Source organism: Mercenaria mercenaria, chromosome 14, assembly GCF_021730395.1.
Source record: "Mercenaria mercenaria strain notata chromosome 14, MADL_Memer_1, whole genome shotgun sequence".
In the NCBI taxonomy this organism is placed as follows: Eukaryota; Metazoa; Mollusca; class Bivalvia; order Venerida; family Veneridae; genus Mercenaria; species Mercenaria mercenaria.
Genome location: NC_069374.1, coordinates 28,571,075 through 28,591,628, shown reverse-complemented (window position 1 = coordinate 28,591,628; position 20,554 = coordinate 28,571,075). Strand labels below are relative to the sequence as shown.

Below are 20,554 nucleotides of genomic sequence, written 5' to 3'. Positions count from 1 at the left end.
TGAGACACTAGACCAACAAGGGTCACAGGTACCTATGTTCCCAAAGCATGGCTTCAATTTGGGCTCACCAATGATGCCACATATGTCAGTCCCAATATTAATTACCTCTCCTCTACATCCGCCAAATATACAGCCCACAAGTTTATCTTACAATGATCTAGTGAGAATAGCAAACCTTCTATAAGAAGCATTGAAGGAGGAAATATACACTCTGATAAGTATGAAAGTAGATAAAAAACATCAGTCATGGAAAAAGATATTAATATTCTCGAAGAAGAAATAAAACATTTGAAAATGCAAAACTCTGAATATTACAGCTGAAACAAGTTGAAGCAGAGCAATATAGTAGGAAAAACAGTATAAGAATAAGAAATTATAAAGAAGAAACAGATGAAAATACAGCTAGCATAGTAACAACATTTGCTGCAAAGTCAATATTCAACATAACCAAATGCTGACATAGATATTTCACACAGAATTGGTGCAAAGAAAAAGACAGACACAGAGATATTATAGTCAAGTTTACCACTTACAGAGCAAAGATAGAATTCCTTAAAGGCAGAAAAGCTCTAAAGAAACTAGGTGAAAATGTTTACATAAGTGAAGACCTAACAAGACACAGAAGTGACCTTGCCTATGAAGCAAGGGAGATGAAAAGACATTACAACACCAATGTCAAAGGGTCATGGACCTTTTATGGATCAATATACATTCAAGCACTCGCAGATGAAGTTGTCAAAATAAACAGTAGACTCGATCTGAAGAAATAACTAAGCCGCCAGAACTAGAAGAGTATGAAGTAGAATGATTCAGTTACATATAACTGGCAAGTGACGAAGTGTCTGAGGTTTTAAAGTGCATTACATGTATATTTGGAAACTATTTTTTATACCTCACATCAATGTCCAATGCAAATTTCCCATTAGTTTAATTTGAATAATATATCATATTTACCAGTGATTTTATATAACATGCGCACAAGCGTTCTTTTCAATTCCTGCGCAGGTGATATAATCCATAATTTCATATCACATGCGCATCAGTGTTTTTTTGTTTTTCTGCGCATGTGATATTATTTTTTCATATTACCCGTTGAGAGATTGATACTTTCACATTGATTAAAAGACTGAGTAGATAAATTTTCAGACGAGGTGCTTATATAATTATACGTTAGGGTTAAATTACCCTTTTATGGTGCTCTTGCATGTGCAAACACGGCCGTTTCTTTTTTTATGCTACGTGCAAAATATTTCGTAAACAATTTTTCATCAAATATTGAATCGAAACCACCACAATAAGTTTGAAAATGATCTAACTAAGAAAACGAGTGCTCACACTTATATGTTTCGTTTAGAAAAATGAAAGTTATCGCCGTTTTTCGAATGCTACTGATTGACGCATTGTGGAAATATTAGAATGAATATAGGGGTCAGCGATATGTAAACGTTTCGAATAAATCTATCAAAAAAGTCTTATTACACAGCAAATTCGCCACAAATTATGAGTGCTAACAAGTAAAGACTCTTTAATTCTGTCTTCATTATTTGTCTAGTAATTACTTTTTAATGTTAAATAAATTATCATGTTGATTTTCCAGTAAATGCTTTGACCCTTATAAGCGTTCGGTATAATAAAATAAATATTGCATTCCTGAGAGGGTGAGATGGAAAATGCTCACCGCGAGATATATGAATATAGACCTCGGCTGGCGCCTCGGTCAATATTCATATATCTCGCGGTGAGCATTTTTCATATCACCCTCTCAGGAATGCAATATTTATATAATATTTATCGGAGTATATCTTAATCTAATATCTAAATTAGTTTGAAGACTATGATATTCCTTGTATTACATGTATATATGTAGAAACGCTGTATATATCTAAATTAGTTTGGAAACCTTTGATTAGCTTTGTATGTAAACTAGAAAGGATGTCCTAGATGTCCTGTTTGATATGTCAGTTTGGTAATGAGTATGCTTACCGTGATTTTGTTGATAATTATGGTTTGATGGTTGATATGATGGTGATGATGATGGTGGTGATGGTGATGATAACGAGTAAATGATGACTGTGATCTTACAGAGAATACTTACAAATTAAATAGCCATATATCTCGTTTGTTTTGATGAATTAACTATCTGCATTGTATATGAGTATGATGTTCATACTGATAACTAGTGTAGTGATTACATGAGATGTAGGTCTTGTAATCTTGTGATGATTAAATGTTAAACATAAGAATATGATGATGATGATGATGATGATGATGATGATGATGATAAATACTGATATAATAGTTAAAATAAAAACTGCATGAGATTAATGTGTAAATTAAAAAGTTATATATTAGAAAGATTTGCAATAAAAGAAATATTTGTGTGATGTGTGATAATGATGATTATAATGATAATGATATTGATGACTGCTGTTGTGAAAGCAAACAAAATAGTGTAATGATAACATGAAATGTATGTCAAATAACAAGAATACAATTGTCAATTTGTGATGAATAAAATTTTATATAAAAAAAATGAGATGATGATGATCATGATCATGATCATGATGATAATGATAACGATGATGATGAATACTGATATGATATACTGATTGCTAGAAAAAAAACTGTATGAGAATAATGTGTAAATTAAAAAGATATAGTCATATATTGAATAGATATTTAATAAAAACATTTGTATTATGATGATGATGATAATGATACTGATAAGTAAAACGTGTAATGATTACATGAGATGTACCAAGTCAAATAACAAGAATATAATTGTCTTGTGATAAATAAAATGTTATAATGAAGGATATAATGGTGGTGGTGTTGATGATGATGATGATGATGATGAAAATGATGGTGATGGTGATGAGTACTGATATGAAAGCTAGAATAAAAAACTGTATGAGAATAATATGCAAATTAAATAGTTCTATATTTGATAGATATGTGATAAAAGAAATATTTGTATGATGATGATGATAATGATGATTATATTGATGGCTACTGTTGATAGCTAATAAAATAGTGTAATGATTGCAAAAGATGTAGGTCAAATAATAAGAATAAAATTGTCTTTCGTGTGATGAATAAAATTTTATAAATAATAATAAAAATAATAATTATAAGATGATGATGCTGATTATGATTACTAATATGATAGCTAAATTAAAACTGCATGAGAATAATGTGTAAATTTAATAGTCATATATTTGATAGATCTGTGGTAAAAGAAACATTTGTAATTTGTACCATATATATTTAGTATCACTTTGTAGCAGACAGCTAATCATTTCTGAAACTAAAAAAAATAAGAGTTTAACTGCTTTAGATGAAAACCTCACTTTGCATCCCTGTCAAACATATACCGGTATTTTATAAACATTTTGTACTCAATACATTCTAACGTTATAAGATAGCAATACCAAACTACCTAATATATAATTTACTCACAGAGATGTACTGCACGCACACTATATCCAACGCAACAGCAACTAATGTAATGTGTACACGTCAGATGTTGTGGGAGATCCATTCCATGATCAAATCAGATTTCACTATCCCATATATTGTTGTCGCAACTACACTAAGCCGTAGCTAAAGACTTTCAAAAGAACGGCATGGAAATTTGACCAAGGCGACTACGACAGCTTGAGATAAGAGGCTGCATCTACCAACTGGGACTTCCTAGCGGATGATGATACTGACTATCACTCAACATATCATTTCCATATACATATTCGTAATATAATAACTAGAATTAGACCAGCCGACCCTCCATTGATGCACAATGAACTAAACATCACAAATATGGAAAACAACATATGACAAGGCAAAAAGTACCCAAAGTGAATATCACTGGACCATATACAGACAAATAAGAAGTAAAACAACTCATAAATAAAAAAAACACATCATTCACAAAAACTGTCAGATAAAGAAATAAAAAACGAAAATCTCAAACCAACAAATTACTGGAAAATTTTAAAGAAATTATATCACCTTTAACTAACCCAGCAGTTCAAAACTTAAATGATAATGCAGGTCGTATCACATCAGACACTGACAAGGCAAACCTACCAATATCTCTACTTAGCACCATCAGCAAAGTATTAGAAAAAATTGTACATAAACATGCTTTCAATTTCTTCTTAGAATACAACTTTATTTCTTCTCTTCAATCTGGATTTGTCCCTAACGACTCAACAACAAACCAGCTTGTTTCGATATACAATACATTCTCTCAAGCAACAGATGAAGGAAAAGAAGTCCGTGCGGTCTTCTGTGACATCTCTAAAGCCTTTGATCGCGTCTAGTGAGTGAGTGAGTCGGGTTTTAAGGCGAATCGACACAAAATGGTCATATATCGCCGAGAAGAAGTCATATTGCAAACGCCAACTGTAAAGCATAAACATTGATGTAAAAATCTAAAGCATTCCTAAAAACATCCATGTAAAAATGTAAAGAACACTATGAATAATATAAAACATGTCTAAAAACATCCATGTAAAAATATAAAGCATATCTAAAATCAGTTATGAAAAAATGTATATACGTTTGTGTTAAAATATCAGCTGCAAACATAATAATATTGCAAGATGTAAATAAAAATATGAAATGTTAGAACTTTTGATATATTCCTATCTGCTTTAAAAACGATAAAATATTTCTGACTTAAACGTTTTCAAATAACTCTTTCAAAGATTGAACGTCATAATATGTACTGCGTTGTGTAGCAAAGTACATACATTCTATTAAAATATGTTTAATAGTTAGCGATGTTTGACATGGTTCACATTCGGGTTGATCTTCTTTATTCAAAAGATAAGAATGAGTCAAACGGGTATGACCTATTCAACAGCGAACTGCTTTTCTGCCCTTTCTTTCCTGTTCGATCTCATAGATGCTTTTCTCTTTAATTTTGCTTTAGATACAAATGAATACACGTATATTTGTTTTCCTACATTTTATCTCTTAGCAGCAAATATACGATTCTGTTTATTGTAAAGTTAACATGTTACCGAAACAAAATAAAAAAATACGCATGGAGAGAGTTTCAAATTAGCTTGGCTTTCTACTCAATCCTTCTTGCTTTAACTATGTAGCGTTTCATGTTGTAACTGTACATATGTGAATAAAAAATTGTTTAAACCAAACAAATAAAATATTTAATTTTTTGACATAGTCACTTGATCTCAAAATATTTACTCAAAGAAATTACAAATGCAGGTTCTTGAATGAGGGGGAACACATTAATGGTTTTAGAATGTTTTTGACAAGGTTTTATTCAAATATGCTATATATGTTCGAATTACAATTGATTTGTTTTCGTTCTAGGCAAGAGATGCAGTGAGAGTAATCCGACATGGTCCGGAGCTGTCAATAAGTGAAAGTGATTTGAATGACTTTTTCGTCATACTCCTCCGTTTACTAGATGAAGTATATTCACTTACCCATGATGATAATCTCATGGAGGCTGTGGCAAGAATAAGGAAGGTATCGGCAACTGGTTTTATTTCAGTGGTAAAATACAGTGACATATACATGCATATCTTAAATATTCTATATTCATAATCATTCATAATAAGTTTTTGTCAATTATTTAACTTTAAAATCACCATTGATCCAGACATTTCTACCGAATATATAGTAGGCTTGATTAGCATTTTTATTGATAGAACTTTTTTTCAAAACATCGGGGAATGCAGTGTCGTGTAAGAACACTGTAACTACAGGTTGGTTGGAATTTCGTTGAAATATTATGTAAAGTGTGGTGTCAAGAACGTTTCTCCTGATTCGCACGTTTGTACATTTTGATATATATCTGTATTTAAACAACATTACGATGCATATACACATTATAAGAACCGTACAGACACAAACACAGACAAACATTGGAATATTATTGAAATCTTTTTTAAAACGAAATATACCAGTATTTTTCAAAAATGGCGGGGCTATCGTATCGGTGATGGCGCTATTCAGTTGTGGTGGCATTGTGGTGTATGGTGTGCGTTTGCTGTTAAATACGGGCTTCCAAGTTATTTTCCTATCAATATAAGTATGTATTATAAAAAACGACCACTTCAGGACAAAGGAGTCCTACACGTGTGGGTCACCTTGATATGGCATAATAAATAGTCCTAAGCCACTGGGGGCAAAACATGGGTTATTAGATATATAACTTTGACCAGGGAAACTGCTCTCTATGGGCCTTAAAACTACCTCACTCTAAGAAAACCCCATTTTAACACGCTTCATTGCATCCATTGTTTCTCTCTGAATTACAGTACTAAGCATTGCCATCCATGAAAACACACAACTTTAATTCAAATCTTAAACGATATTCATTTTGTTAAACTTTGTATATGACACAGTTTAACGGATAAATTTCCATCCATTTACACGCGTTTTTACACACAGAATGCATCAGTAAAATGATGCTTTGAAGCAAATTATCGGCGAGTAATTGCTACAGATTGATAAACAAATACATTTTACTAAGACTCACCACTATTGTTATACAGTCAAACCTGTCTTTAAAGACCACCCTTGGGAGAGCCAAAATGTGGTGATCTTTATTCACATGTTAAAATACACTCTAAATGTTAAAATCGAAAACAAAACATGTGGCATTTAGAGTCAGGTGGTCTCTGTTCAGAGGTGGTCTTTAACACAGGTTTGACTGTATTTCTGTTTCACTTAACATAGACAAAAATCAGTTCCAAGTAAATTTTAATACATCCTCCATATTCTACGTCGCGTGCTATTGACAGAACCGGTGATGTAACAATTGATTTTTCACTCACGTGCTCATCTTGTTTCTATGATGACTTTTAAGGCCTCAGGATAGAAAGGCAAATGACAATCCATTGAAGCATACCAGATTTCTTAAGAATAAAACTTTTTGTTCTAACGCTCGCTGTCCGTAGCCACAGCGCCACCACTACTATATAGCGCCACCACTGATACAATAACGCCGCCACTTTAAATAATACTGGCATATATTTTTTCTAAGGGAGATTTCATTTATTCTAATGTTTGTCTGTGTAAGCATCATACACATTTAGACCATTTGCATACATGATAATGTTCCTATAATGTGTCTATGCATCATAATGCAGCTGGAATACATATTGATGTCAAAATGTACAAACTTCTGAATCAGGAGGAATGCTCTTGACACCACACTATACGTTATATTTTAACGAAGTTACATTCAGCCTGTAGTAAACATGTTTCAACACGGCCTTACATTCTCCAAGTTTTGAAATAAGTTCCACAAATGAAAATATAGAATAAAATATAAATTGTTCCCGCCTATTCGCACTTTGAAATCAGTGATATCTGCACCACGGAAATGTCGACAGCTCCTAATGTTTGTCTTAAATAAGTCTACTTAAAGTTTGAAATTTGGTCACCTGGCGCTAAAAGCTGGTCAGTAAATGAAATCATAGAGAAACAATCTTAATACCCTAGATGAAAGATATTTTACAGGTACATTTCTCTTTACAAATTATAGAAAATATTAAGAACAGGGTTATCTAGGATATCAAACTGAGTCACAAGGTCATATCATAGAAAAAATTCATTTCAACATTTCTAAGGCCTATTTTCTACCTAACTGATCTGTTATAAAATCAGTATTAAGTTCGACATTCAGTTATCTTGCGTCAATAACTAGTTTACTAGATTATTAAATATATAGTTTCTGTTTGATCTATATATAATCTGGTCTTATGAAGTGTATATCGAGTCAATAATTCGTTGTCTGTGATTAAAAAAACCAGTAGGTCATTTTGTCCGTCCTTACGAACCATATTGCCAACAGCTCACATTAATGACTCATTTAAGTTCATACTCAACAATCCGTCTTTCAATACCTTCAAACACACATATTACAGATGTAATTGACCCTCCAGCTTCAAACTTGAAACCTTAATAAACAGCATTTTTGGTTGTACAGCCCACATAAATGGTAAAATTTCGTTCTTACTCACACTCAACAAACCTCTTACCAAAACCTATAAACTGACATAAATATAATTATGATCTTGACCCTTATATGACCTTTATCGTCAAGCTTAAAACTTCTGATAAACAACATTTTGGTCATTTAGCCGACATAAATGACCCAGTTTAATTCATACTCACACTCAACAAACCTTGTGGGAAAACCTTTATACTGACCTATATATCGTCACCTCAGTGCAGAAAGTGGATAACTCCATTGGCTTAATGAAGGACTTATTCACTTTTTGCGCTAAGGTGAATATATAGGTGACCTTGATGACATTCGCCTTCAAACTTAAAGCCTTAATTAACAACATTTCTGGTCCTACAGTCAACATAAATAATCCTATTTTGCCAAAACGCACTCTTTACAAACCTTGTGACAAGACCTATAGGCTTAACTTAACCTTCATATGATCTTCACTTTTAAACTTTAATGCTCCTTTTAGTTAATTGAATGGTTTAAACCAAACTGAATCCATTATTTTGAAGTTCCAATTCAGTGGCAAATATGTTTAATTTGAAAAATAAATCAGAAGTACTTTACATTATGAAATCCACTGATGATATCACGAATTCTAATTTATTATAGAAAAAATGTAGTTTTAATAGTATCATTAAGTCTCTTATGTTTTGTAGCTTCAGTCAAATACATTGCCAATAGCAATTGCTGACATAAATAGAATATTTGACGATGGTATAAAGCAGATGACTACAGTTGTTCCTAAAGAGATGGTACAGATAGGTCGAGAAGCAATAGAGAAAGTAAGTGAAGTCCGTCATAAAACTATGCACGAGATGCATGGGTTTATAGACGAAAGCGAATGCAAGATGCGAGATTTGCATCAAGAACTGTTACATGAACAGAGACATCTGCATGAAGAGATGAACCAAAGAATGCGCAAAGAATTTGAAATCAAAAGAGAAAAAATTTATGAAGTAGCTGATGTTTGCCAGGATAAGCTGCAGAAGAAAGCAGATGCTTTGTTAAAAATGCATATGCTATCTACAGAGTCTTCGATCAAAGAACATAGAGAAATACAATACGATAAAGGGAAAACTTTTGTTGAAACGGAAATTACTTTAAGTGATGCGATGATAGAAATTAAAGAGTGTGGTCAAAAGGAAAGAGAAAAAATTGCACAGTTTGCACAAGACCAAATAGAAATTATCAAATCACAACAAACAAGCCAAAAACACTTTAACGAAACGAAGCAATTACAACGCATGAATTTTGAAACTGGTGATAAAACTTCGTTACTAGACCATGAAGAATATCATAGAAATTGCGAAGAAATGGAAACCGAGACGGATATGCTCAAACAAATTTACGAGAAGGTTCCTGTTACGGTTCTTCTTGAAACAGCAAAATGTAATTTGCCTCAAGATGATTATATTTCATACAAAGATTTGGAAAACGTAATATCGAATTCCAGCCACCAGTGGTTCTCAAGTGTCTTTTCAATGAAAGAAGAGGAAATCCTCGTCAAATCTAGAACTCATAAGGAACCAGTTTCAGCAGAAATTAGTCCGACTCAGATGGAAAAGGAACAAGGTACGTTTTATTTTTTTGTGCATCATATCTACCAATTGAAATGTTGAGGACAAAGGTTATAATCTTTCAAGTGTTTTCATATCTTGATGGAATCTCACCAGTGGTCATTTTGATCAGCATAATAATCCAATCTGTAGTTAAAAAGTTCAAATCCTGCTGAAATAAAAATACTACATATGTATGCCGACATAAATTCTATTTTGTAGCAGGTCACAACTCAGTTATCATTTTTAAGAAAAACGAAAAAGGGTCGATGAAGATTGAAATATCTTAGTAAATTGTATATTTTGATACAAGTATATATTCTTGCAAAGGCACTGCAAAATCATTTACAAAAGAAGCAAAAAAAACGTATGGCTGATATATTTTCTTTTCGTAGGAATTTCCAGCGAAGATGGAATACAAAACAAATGCATAGTGTGTAAAGATAGGAAAAAATCCAGCATAATATTACCGTGTCGCCACTTCGTAACTTGCCTTGATTGCCTGAGGAAACAAACTGCTTGTCCTCTATGCCGAGGTGCTATAAAGGAAGTTTATATTTATCAAGGTATATATATTTGTTTAGCCTATACGTTTCAATGATATGCAATATCGGACCTGCTTTTGTACTTGTTTAACGTGTTTTATGCTCTTGTTTCAGGAAACGTGTATGTTTGTATTTGCTATTGACAAAGAAGTATAAAATACACAGAACTTACACAAAGTACACGTTTCTTACCATCAAAAGAAGAGTGATCATACGGTGATAATTAATTTACCGATGAATAATTGCTTTTGCATACAAAATGGCGCATGTAGAACGCGTCACTTCCGGTAAACGAGATCTCATTCAGTTGTCACGTTTTGTTTTTTGTTGTTGTTTTTTAGCATGCTTTTGAAGCATAAAACGCAACCACGCAAAATAACAGTATACTCGGTTTGACTGAGTCATGGCTTAAAGGAACTGTTATACAGTAACTTTCAACGAACATCCTAATCAAAGTACGAGTCGATTTCGTATGATGAGCGTTTGAATGAACGAATTCATAGGACGCATGTTCCTGATGTGCCTTTATAACTGATCACGTGTTTAAAACATTATGAAGATATTCATATATTTTAAACGCAATAAAATCCGTTTCAGTATTTTGTTTGCTAACGTTTTATTTTATAATAATACATATAATAATAATAATAATAATAATAACTTTATTTGATATAGCTAGCATGCAAAGTGTACAAATCATAAAAATAAAACGTACATGACCTTCAGTTAACAACAACAATAGTATACATGTATACAAACATTTACAATTTCACATAGCGTCATTAAACTTTATACAAATGATGTTAAGCAAGTGAAGGTTTGTTCCGGAATCCCTATCAAAAGCCCCTCCCAAAGTTAGTATGTTAAAAACTTTGTATTGTGAAATGACAGTACGGTATAGTGAATGTAAGTGGGGACACCAGTGTCTTATGGACTCGCATCTAGTTCATCTTTACTATTATAAAGTCACCCTTATTTCTCTTTACTTTATATTGCTCAAGCATCATGTAATCGCAGAGAAATATCTAATATTTGTTTAATTCTATCAATTATAAATGATTATTCGGATCATTGCAGATGTAGTAGATGAGCAGAATTTGCAAGACGCTCCTTCTGATGAAATAAATTATGTCGACCAGACTGAACAGACTGAAGATCGGGAAGAGTATGGTATGATTATTGCAAGACATGGCACGGCTTAATTTAGTTTTCTAACCTGAAATAGATTAGTACATCGATTATAACATTATATTTTTCTACTCAACATTAATATGATCATTTTTTAAGTCACAGAATAAAGAGAGCGAAATGGTCTGTAGCAAGAACATTTTACTCTACGATTTGACGAGATGACAGTCTGGAGTATAGAACTGAACTTCTTGCATACCAGCATGGGGTTTCTGGTGATTTCTCCGATGCTGGAAATTTTCATCTTACACCCTGGGTTGTCAGTTGACTCTCGCGATTAAAATGACTATGTAAACAATTTATGCAGTAATTTGTATTTTTAGCTCACCTGACCACGAAGTGCTGAAGTGCTCAAGGTGAGCTTTTGTTATCGCCCTATGTCCGTCGTCCATCCGTCGTCAGCAATTTGACTGTTAACAGGTTAGAGGTCACAATTTTGGCCTAATCGAAATGAAACTTGGTCAGAGTGTTACCCTCAATAAAATTGTGGACGAGTTTGATTTGGGTCATCTGGGATCAAAAACTAGGTCACATGGTTAAATCAGAGGAAAATGTTGTTAATACTCTAGAGTTCACAATTTTGGCCCGATCGTAATGAAACTTGGTCAGAATTTTACCCTCAATTAAATCTTGGAGGAGTACGATATTGGGTTTGCTGGGGTCAAAAACTGGTCACCAGGTCAAATCAAAAGAAAAGCTTGTTAACGCTATAGAGGCCACATTTATAACTGTATCTTCATGAAACTGGACCTGAATGTGAATCTTGATGATCTCAAGGTCCAGTTTGAATCTGGGTCATGTATAGTCAAAAACTAGGTCGACAGGTCAAATCAAAGGAAAAGCTAATTAACACCAGAGACCACATTTATGATCATATCTTAATGAAACTGATCTTTAGGTCAGGTTCGAATCTGGGTCATGTGGGGTCAGAAACTAGGCCACCGGGTCAAAAAAAAAAGAACAGCTAGTTAACACCTTAGAGGCCACATCTATGACCATATCTTAATGAAACTTGGTCAGAATGTTAATCTTGATGATCTTTAGGTCAAAGGATCAGATGATCGATACAGGGCCTTCATGGACCTCTTGTTACATAAAACGAGACAAATATCTATCAAATAACATTAAAGTGTTTCTTTTTTCCTTTAAGTATATTTTTCGATTAAATCCCGTTATTGTATGGTTTACGGGTGATAACTCATGAAAGGCTTGACCAATTGAAATAATTTTTGGTACACAGGTGTAACATCATAAAATACAGGTCAAGTTCGACTTTGAGGTCTATCGGTCAAAGGTCAAGGTCACAGTGACTCGGAACAATTAAATGGTTTTCGGATGATAACTTGAGAATGCTTGGGTCTAGGTTCAATTTTTTTGTACACAGACGTAACATGATTGAATACAGGTCAAGTTCGACTTTGAAGCTAGTAAGTTAAAGGTCAAGGTCACAATAACAAGAAACAGTTAAATGGTTTTCGGATGATAACTTGAGAACGCTTGGGTCTAGGATCATAAATGTTTGTACATAGATGTAACATGATTAAGTACAGGTTCGACTTTGAGGCTAGTGGATTAAAGGTCAAAGTCACAAAAACACGAAACAGTTAAACGGTTTCCGGATGATAACTTAAGAACGCTTGGGCCTAGGATCATGAAAATTGACAGGGAGATGGTCATGACCAGCAGATGACACTTAATGCTTTTGAGGTCAGCAGGTCAAAGGTCAAGTTCACAGTGACTCGGAACATTTAAACTGATTTCGGACAATAACTTCAGAACTCATGGGGCTAGGATCACGAAACTTAATAGGGAGGTTGATTGTGACCAGCAGATGACCTCTATTGATTTTGAGGTCAGTGGGTGAAAAGTCAAGCAAGTTCAGCTTTGACATTGGCTTAATTCTGTGACAAGGCCATATTGTGGGGGTATAATTCGTCACTCCTGTGACAACTCTAGTTTTTTTTAAACAAAATGGCGGCTTTCCTGTTTAGGGACGTTGACTTCCCACTCTTTGTTTAAATACGCTACTGTAAAATAAAAGTGCTATAAAGAATGCCATCCGTTTGATTTCATTTTTACTAATGTTTCTTGAATATATCATTACCTGTACGTGCAGACAGAAATATCCGGCTCTTGAATACAGTTACCCTCGAGCCGTATATTCCCATCTGGATCTGCAATTTTTGAAAGAATATAAGATTCTAAATGCATATATTTCGCATAATTATTTCACGTATGCTAATTTGATCAACTATAAGATGAATGAAAACGACTTTTGAAGGATAGACTGATATTAGATATTAAATGATAATGACTCTTTCACTTTAATGCATATCTAATCGTCAGAAAATATTCTAATGGCATTTAGATAACAGATACATATCTCATATTTATTATACTTAATATACAACTGTAAAATATAAATGAACGTTTATTGCGGACAGTTTAAGATTAACAAAACGCTATTATTGATAACAATTTCATGACTAACTCAGTTTTTAAATTGGTATAATTTACAGCCGTTATCCATCTTATATTAAGACTACTAAACACAAAATTTACAAAAGTACGAGAAAGAACAAGTCTAAAGCAAGAACAAAGATTCCAAGACTTTTCTATATGGTATTCAACGGTGTAAATATACACTTTGACAGAGTACCATAAGACTAACTGATACTAACTTGTACTGTATTGTAATACTCACATTAAAGCGACAACAATGTCATTGTTTCGTTTGGTGAAGTATAACCCGAAGACAAAAAGCTTTTTAGTCGTATTTAATTATTTAGGTTTAGATGACCTGTGATTTTAATCTGTTAATATTTTTCCGTCAAGTAAAAAACATTACAATTTTTTTATCGAGATATTTCAACCTAGTGAATGTGGTAGCAATGTACATACACGCAAGTTTATGTTTTATTTTTAGATACATATCTACAAAGACGATACTTACGGAAGCATACAGTTCGTTCTATGAAAAAGGGGATATTTCCAGATCAGAGGTTACTGAATGAACTTTGCTTAGAGTTCGGCAGAAAATCGAAATTCTTAGTACAATTATGTTACAACATAAGTGAACATATCAAGGCACTGGATGAAAACATATTGCATGTTTGGGCTGCATACACAGTAAAAGACAGGAATAAAATTACGTTTGTGGTAGTTGTCAAAGAAAACGTCCGACTGGAAAAAACAATACAGTATTCTTTCGTTAAACGTGTGGTAAATGAATACAGTTTAGAAGCAGAACATGTAATGTACAACAACAAAGAGGTCTCCATAGATCAACATGATTTGCAAAGTCTGAAAACAAGCATAAGCAATCATGCAACCGAACTAATGAGAAAACACAAGTACCTGTCGATTATTTCTGGGAGTTCTGTAAGGTCAAGAAACTATGGAATCGATCAAGCCGATGCGGTCAATTTAGTTGAACAACCTTGCATTGTTTTGTATGTACATACAAAACACTTTATTCCAATTGAAGAAGAGCCTTTTGAGGAACTTTATGATGGTGTTCCAGTAGATGTTAGAGAGGGTGAATTCTTTCCCTATATGTTTGCTACAGACCACCATGACAGACTTAGACATAGCTGTCAGATCGGTAGTTCACCAGATCGTTCTCCGAATGACAACAATAGACTTTCGGGAAGTCTTGGGTGTTTTATAGATCACCCCGAGTACAATTTGTGTGGACTAACATGCGCACACGTTCTGCTGTTTCCATGGGGATTGGAAAAAGTTAAGCGAAACGAGAATGGAACATTGCGATGGCCGTCTTTCAAGCCCCATGACATAGTGTATCAACCGGCAGACTCAAATGAAGCTATTGGACAAATTGTACAGGTTATTTACCAGGAAGGTGGAAACAATAGTTGTGGTCTAGAAGTCGCTCTATTTCAAATAGATCAACGGCAACCGATCGCTGGCAACTTTCCAACAATGAGAAATGCAGGTTGGTTGTAATGTTTGTTTAATGAATATGTAAACAGTCAAATGTCATTTCTTTTGACTATCACTTTGTCTGTTTATCTTTTAAAAAAGCAGATGTGTTTTAGTATTTATACCAGAGACTTCTCCCCACATTCGTAAAAGCTTTATAAATTCTAAAATAGTTAATTTCTTCTGTCAGAGGCCAATGGTGTCTTCTTCTTTTGCTTGAAAGCTATGTAAGGTTTTCAACTGAAAATGACAAAACATAATTTGTAACGATTGTCTTTCATTTCATAATTTTGTGATATTCTGATAGGGTCAGTTTCTGTCGTCTATATTGTTTGAGGAAATTATTTGTATTTCTTAAAAAAATCACACTGCTTCAATTGTTAAATTTTCTTACAGTTTCTGCTTTCACACTATATTTAAAGTGTCTTTAATACGGTTCTGTGGCACTTTAGCCACTGACATCATCAGCCAGGAATCGCCCGTCGTCAAGTGTTTCGATCCTTTAATCCCAGGACACTCTCTGGGCGGCGGGTTCGTAGTATTGATCAGACACAACGAGTCAGTGGTTGGCTTCCAGCTCTTCTCCTCTCTTTTGAGCCACAACCAGCTGGATGCTCTTTCAACAGCGAGACTAAGCCTTCCAACGGTCTTCTTCCTCTCTTCCCCTGTGATGCCTATGACACTGAACATTCTCCACAGTGACTGTCCTGGGAAGCCTCCCGACCAGATTCCAACAAGGAAGAACCATGCCCATGCTCACTCTCTGCACTGCTCTTTGAGCTCTGTGTACTTGGCCCACTTCCGCTTCATAAGCCTCTTCACAACAAATTTTCAAAGAAACTGTCAACTCTATCATCGCTAGGCATTTGTCTTTCCTAGACCAGATGACAATGTCTGATCTCAGTTTGGTCTGTACGATGTCAGGGAAGATCAATTTTCTTCTAAGGTAAACTCCCATTTCCCTTTGGTCTGATGCACCAAGGAAGGATGTTGTTGCTGCTTCTTTGATGCAGTCGGACCTTCATTGACGAATTGTATCATATGTGGATTCTGTTTTTTCCTCTTCTTGGTTCTCTCACGTTCCAGGGTCTCTGCAAGTTCTCCGAGTACACAGTCATGTCTCCACCTGTATCTCCCTTAGGTTAGCGTTGTTGTGCACGCTGACAGGACATGCTCTATGTTCCCTACCTTTTCTCACAATGGATATTTTGGATTATCTTGTAGTCCTCATCGGTGTAAGTTGGCAGCTGACGGAAGCAGGTCATATACAGATCTTAGCAAGAAGCTGAGTCTGATTGGATCGTAGCGCCTGATTTATGCCCATGTCAGTTTTCTGTCTGTGGTACACCAAGCGGGTTGACCCCCTATAGAAACTGTTGTTGTCCTTCTTTCTGTTTTCTTTACCAAACGTACTTTGTTCTGTATCATCTGATTGATATATCTGAAGTCCTTCTCCTTGGGGATTAAAATACCCTCTTAACAATCCAGAACCTTTCCTTTTCTCCAAATGACTCTGAGTAGTAACCATAATCTTCGCAATAGGGAGGGGCACATTTTGTAAATCTTGTACGGTATTTCATTAGGTCCTTGTGATGAGCCGGCTCTGGCCTTCCTAAACACTTCTTTCACTTCAGGGAACGTCGGTTGAACTCGGTTCCTTTGTGTCTAGTTGTGTGGTAGGTGGTGTCTCTGCTTCTAGTATTTGGCAATGACCTAGGGGTTCTTCTCTCTTAGGATCAGAGTGAGTATTCCTAAGGTATTACTGTATCTCCTCTATACTGCTCTGGAGCTTGCCAGATTTCTCTGACTTTAAGAACTTGAATGGCTTAGACACAAAAGCAGCCCTCTATTCCGAACCTTTCTTCACCTGAAGTGCTGACGTCAGAATGATATCTAACTCTCTATCTAGATCTTTCCAGTCCTGCTTATCAGAAGTCTTTGGCCAGTTGATCCTTGGTTTCTGACTTCTGTCAAGTTGCTTGGCGCTTCTCGATTCGGCTGTGGTACTTCTGCGAATAGCTCAGTGTCATCTTGAATATTCAATAGCTCAAGAAGTGGGTTGAGTCCTGACTATGATCCTCCTTCATCTCACCAGGTTTTGAGCCTTTGCGCTGCTGCTGTGCTGTCCTCCGACCACACACGGACTTCGATTGGTGGATGTGCAGACCCCTAAGATTTGCCCACATCTCGCTTCTGTCGGTGTTCCAGTCAATGTCCTTTGTACTAGCCGAATCGTCAACGATGAATACTATAACTTGAGTCTTTCATCCTCCCACCCCCACCCTCCCCCTCTCGGAAGACTCACGGGGTATTCTTCTATATTCGAGTCTGCAGCTGTTGTCAGTGGGTGTTCTCTCACGAAGACTGCATTCTGGGTTGCTGGCCCATCATGCTCCGGGTCAAGTCTTTTCCTGGTCGCCATCCAGTCTTTTCTGGAAGTCACCGGTCATCCGTGTATAAGTTGCTTTAGCCAAAAGCTAATAACAGTTTATACCAATTTTGGTTGTAGCAACCTAATATGATATTATCTTAGTTAACGTGATTTGTATTAACTGACTCGTATTAGAAGTAACAAAAGAGCTAAAATAACCACTAATTCTGTAAATTTTGGCTTTCTTTTTTCCTGTGCATTGTCATATACAAATATATATATATAATAAATAAAAAAGAAAAACATCCAATGGGTTTCCTCTATCTGTATTTCTGTCTAAGGTAGACAGAAATACAGATAGAGGAAACCCATTGGATGTTTTTCTTTTTTATTTATTATATACTTGTCCAGGAGTAACTTTTAATATATTCTATAACTGACTCAACTGACTCGTATTAGACTCGTATATATATATATATATATATATATATATATATATATATATATATATATATATATATGAATAATATCGTTATACTTATTTTACATGCACGTTATGTTTTGTTACAGGAGGTGATGAAGAAAGTCTTTTCGACTCAGGAAAATCATGTGGCTTTTCTCACATAGGAGATGATGAGGCAATTAAATTCGGTCCAGTTACTGATAAAACTACCGGCAGGTTTGAACTAGAAACTCATACAACTTGTGTCAGAACTATTAGTGAGTATTGGGATTATGATCAATTTAGAATAACACTTAACAATCAGTTATGTGTCAAATCAACTGACTCAAATGGACAGCCCAAACCTTTTGCTGCTAAAGGGGATTCAGGCTCTCTTGTATTTATTAAAGACTCCTGTGGCGAGCTTGTGAGTGTAGGAATAGTGGAAGGTGGAACATCGTATGGCGCAACGATAGTAACACCAATAAAACCTATCCTACAGAGGATTGGGGTGCATAGTATAAAAAGCTTCGAAAAGGAGAAGATCGAGCAAAAGCTCGATAACATAGACAACAGACTTCAAAGTATAACTGAATATTTAGAACAGAAACTAGGTGGTAACAAATAGTCTCTGAATTTGTGGTACAATTTCCTCATTTCTCATATTCTCACGGATAAGAAATGGAGAGGAGCTGTCGACATTACGTTCAGGCACTAGAATACCTAAAACTTAAGTGGTCATATCTTTTTTATTTCCTCAATTATTTACAACTAGAAATAGAAAAATATTTGTCTGTGTTAATTGTTGTTCAAATCAAGTGTACAATTACTTGTGAATACATGTATCTGTCACTATAAGTGCCATAGTACGAGGGCTGTTCAAAAATAACGTAGACTTTTGCTTTGCTGCCAAATGTTGCTTATTGTGTAAATAATACTGTGAAATATATCGTTGTAATCTCTCTGTAATTTGGTCATATATTTTTGTAAAATTTTTGCTGATAGGCGAAGGGCGTCGAACGTTTTTATTACCATAGCTACGCATAACCGGCGCAGTCGCTTTTTGATCTGTTGCGATTTGAATTCGATCACTAATGTTCGCAGCTAAAAGTACACTTTTGCCCAAAAAATACGCCAGGGCGACATGTGCTTAGGGTATGGCGTCATTCCGACGTGGGAGGCAGAAGATAACAACGTTTGAACTAAGTGAATATTACTGTTTATAATGCATTTAATGTCGTCATCGACTAACATGGATGATAAGACAGTTGCTTAGTCATGGCGAACAGCAACTGCAAATCGAAATTCAATGAAGCAGACGCAAAAATAATGTTCAGTCATCTGTGTCTTAACCTTAAAGTGGTATAAACGATTCTCAAATGGTCCAGAATTGCTTAAAAACAGCGGAGAACGAGGGAGAAAACGGAAAAACTGCGAATGGACGTTAAAGCCAATGTATGACGCCGTAGATAAAAACCAGGTACTCCCGTTGAGTACCTGTCTGAGATGCGTGTCGTAAGTGTTCATACATATTTAGTATTCTAACCAAACAACTTGTTTTGACTTAAGTATTGCTCATGAAAATTTATAAAATAAATTTATAAATATGAATTAATGCAAACTTAATGAAAGCATCACACTGCAATGCAGTTAGAAGAAAGACTGCAAGTCATGATGGTATATTTCTTGTTTTGCTTCATTAAAGTATATAAAAGCTAGAGAATAAAGTCTACGTTATTTTTGAAGAGCTCTCGTATTTTCATCAAAGGTGGTCAAACTGTTTGACTGAAACTTTTAGAGTGAAATTTTACCATTATTTGAACACCATGAGCATTTGAGTAATGTTAGACATTTTGAAATTTTAGCTTTTACATCCTGGTTTGCAGTCCATGAAAGACTTTTAGAGATATATGTGTAAAATTGATAAATATATTTTGAATGCAGAAATTTCAAGTATACCCAATTTTGATATTTCAAGCTGATTTCAACCAGAATTTCCGTTTAAAGAGTAATTTCTTTATCTTTTCCGGGAGCTTTAAATACTTTAAGACATTTTGACGGGTGGTACTGATGTGTGTATGTCCGTTCGCCCGATTTTGTGTCATGCATATCTCAAACGGTATTTGACATGGAGCTATCAGACATCATAGGAATGATATTCAGCGTATAAAGTTGTGCTTGTGGAGTATTGTTTGAGATTTCACTCAGTAAAAGCAGAGATATGACCGTTGAAATCAAAAATGTATATGAAGCACCTAAAAGTTTGTGTGCACGTATCTCAAAAAATCATAAAACATTACAGGATTCGTTTTCATCATCTGAAGTTTCATAGGCATCTGAGCTTTTATCTGAGTTTTTACTCAGGCAGACAAAAATTATGGCACTTTGTCAAAAATATACATACAGGGCATAAAGATTTTTGTTGCATGTATCTCAAACCTATTTGACATTGGGTCGTGAAATCTTACAGACATATTGTTCAGTATCTTAAATTATGCACCATGTGTT

At 34.7% G+C, this 20,554-nt stretch overlaps 1 protein-coding gene across 1 annotated transcript; it reads left to right on the top strand.

The window, feature by feature from the left end:
• Positions 1-1,941: 1,941 nt before the first annotated feature.
• Positions 1,942-18,674, top strand: LOC123527103 (uncharacterized). The gene is made up of 9 exons (XM_053522554.1): positions 1,942-2,059; positions 2,815-2,878; positions 3,226-3,232; positions 5,344-5,502; positions 8,659-9,574; positions 9,954-10,124; positions 11,181-11,273; positions 14,218-15,246; positions 18,175-18,674. Exons 1-9 carry the CDS (start codon positions 1,942-1,944, stop codon positions 18,672-18,674), a joined length of 3,057 nt encoding a protein of 1,018 aa, XP_053378529.1.
• The last annotated feature ends 1,880 nt before the right edge of the window (positions 18,675-20,554 follow it).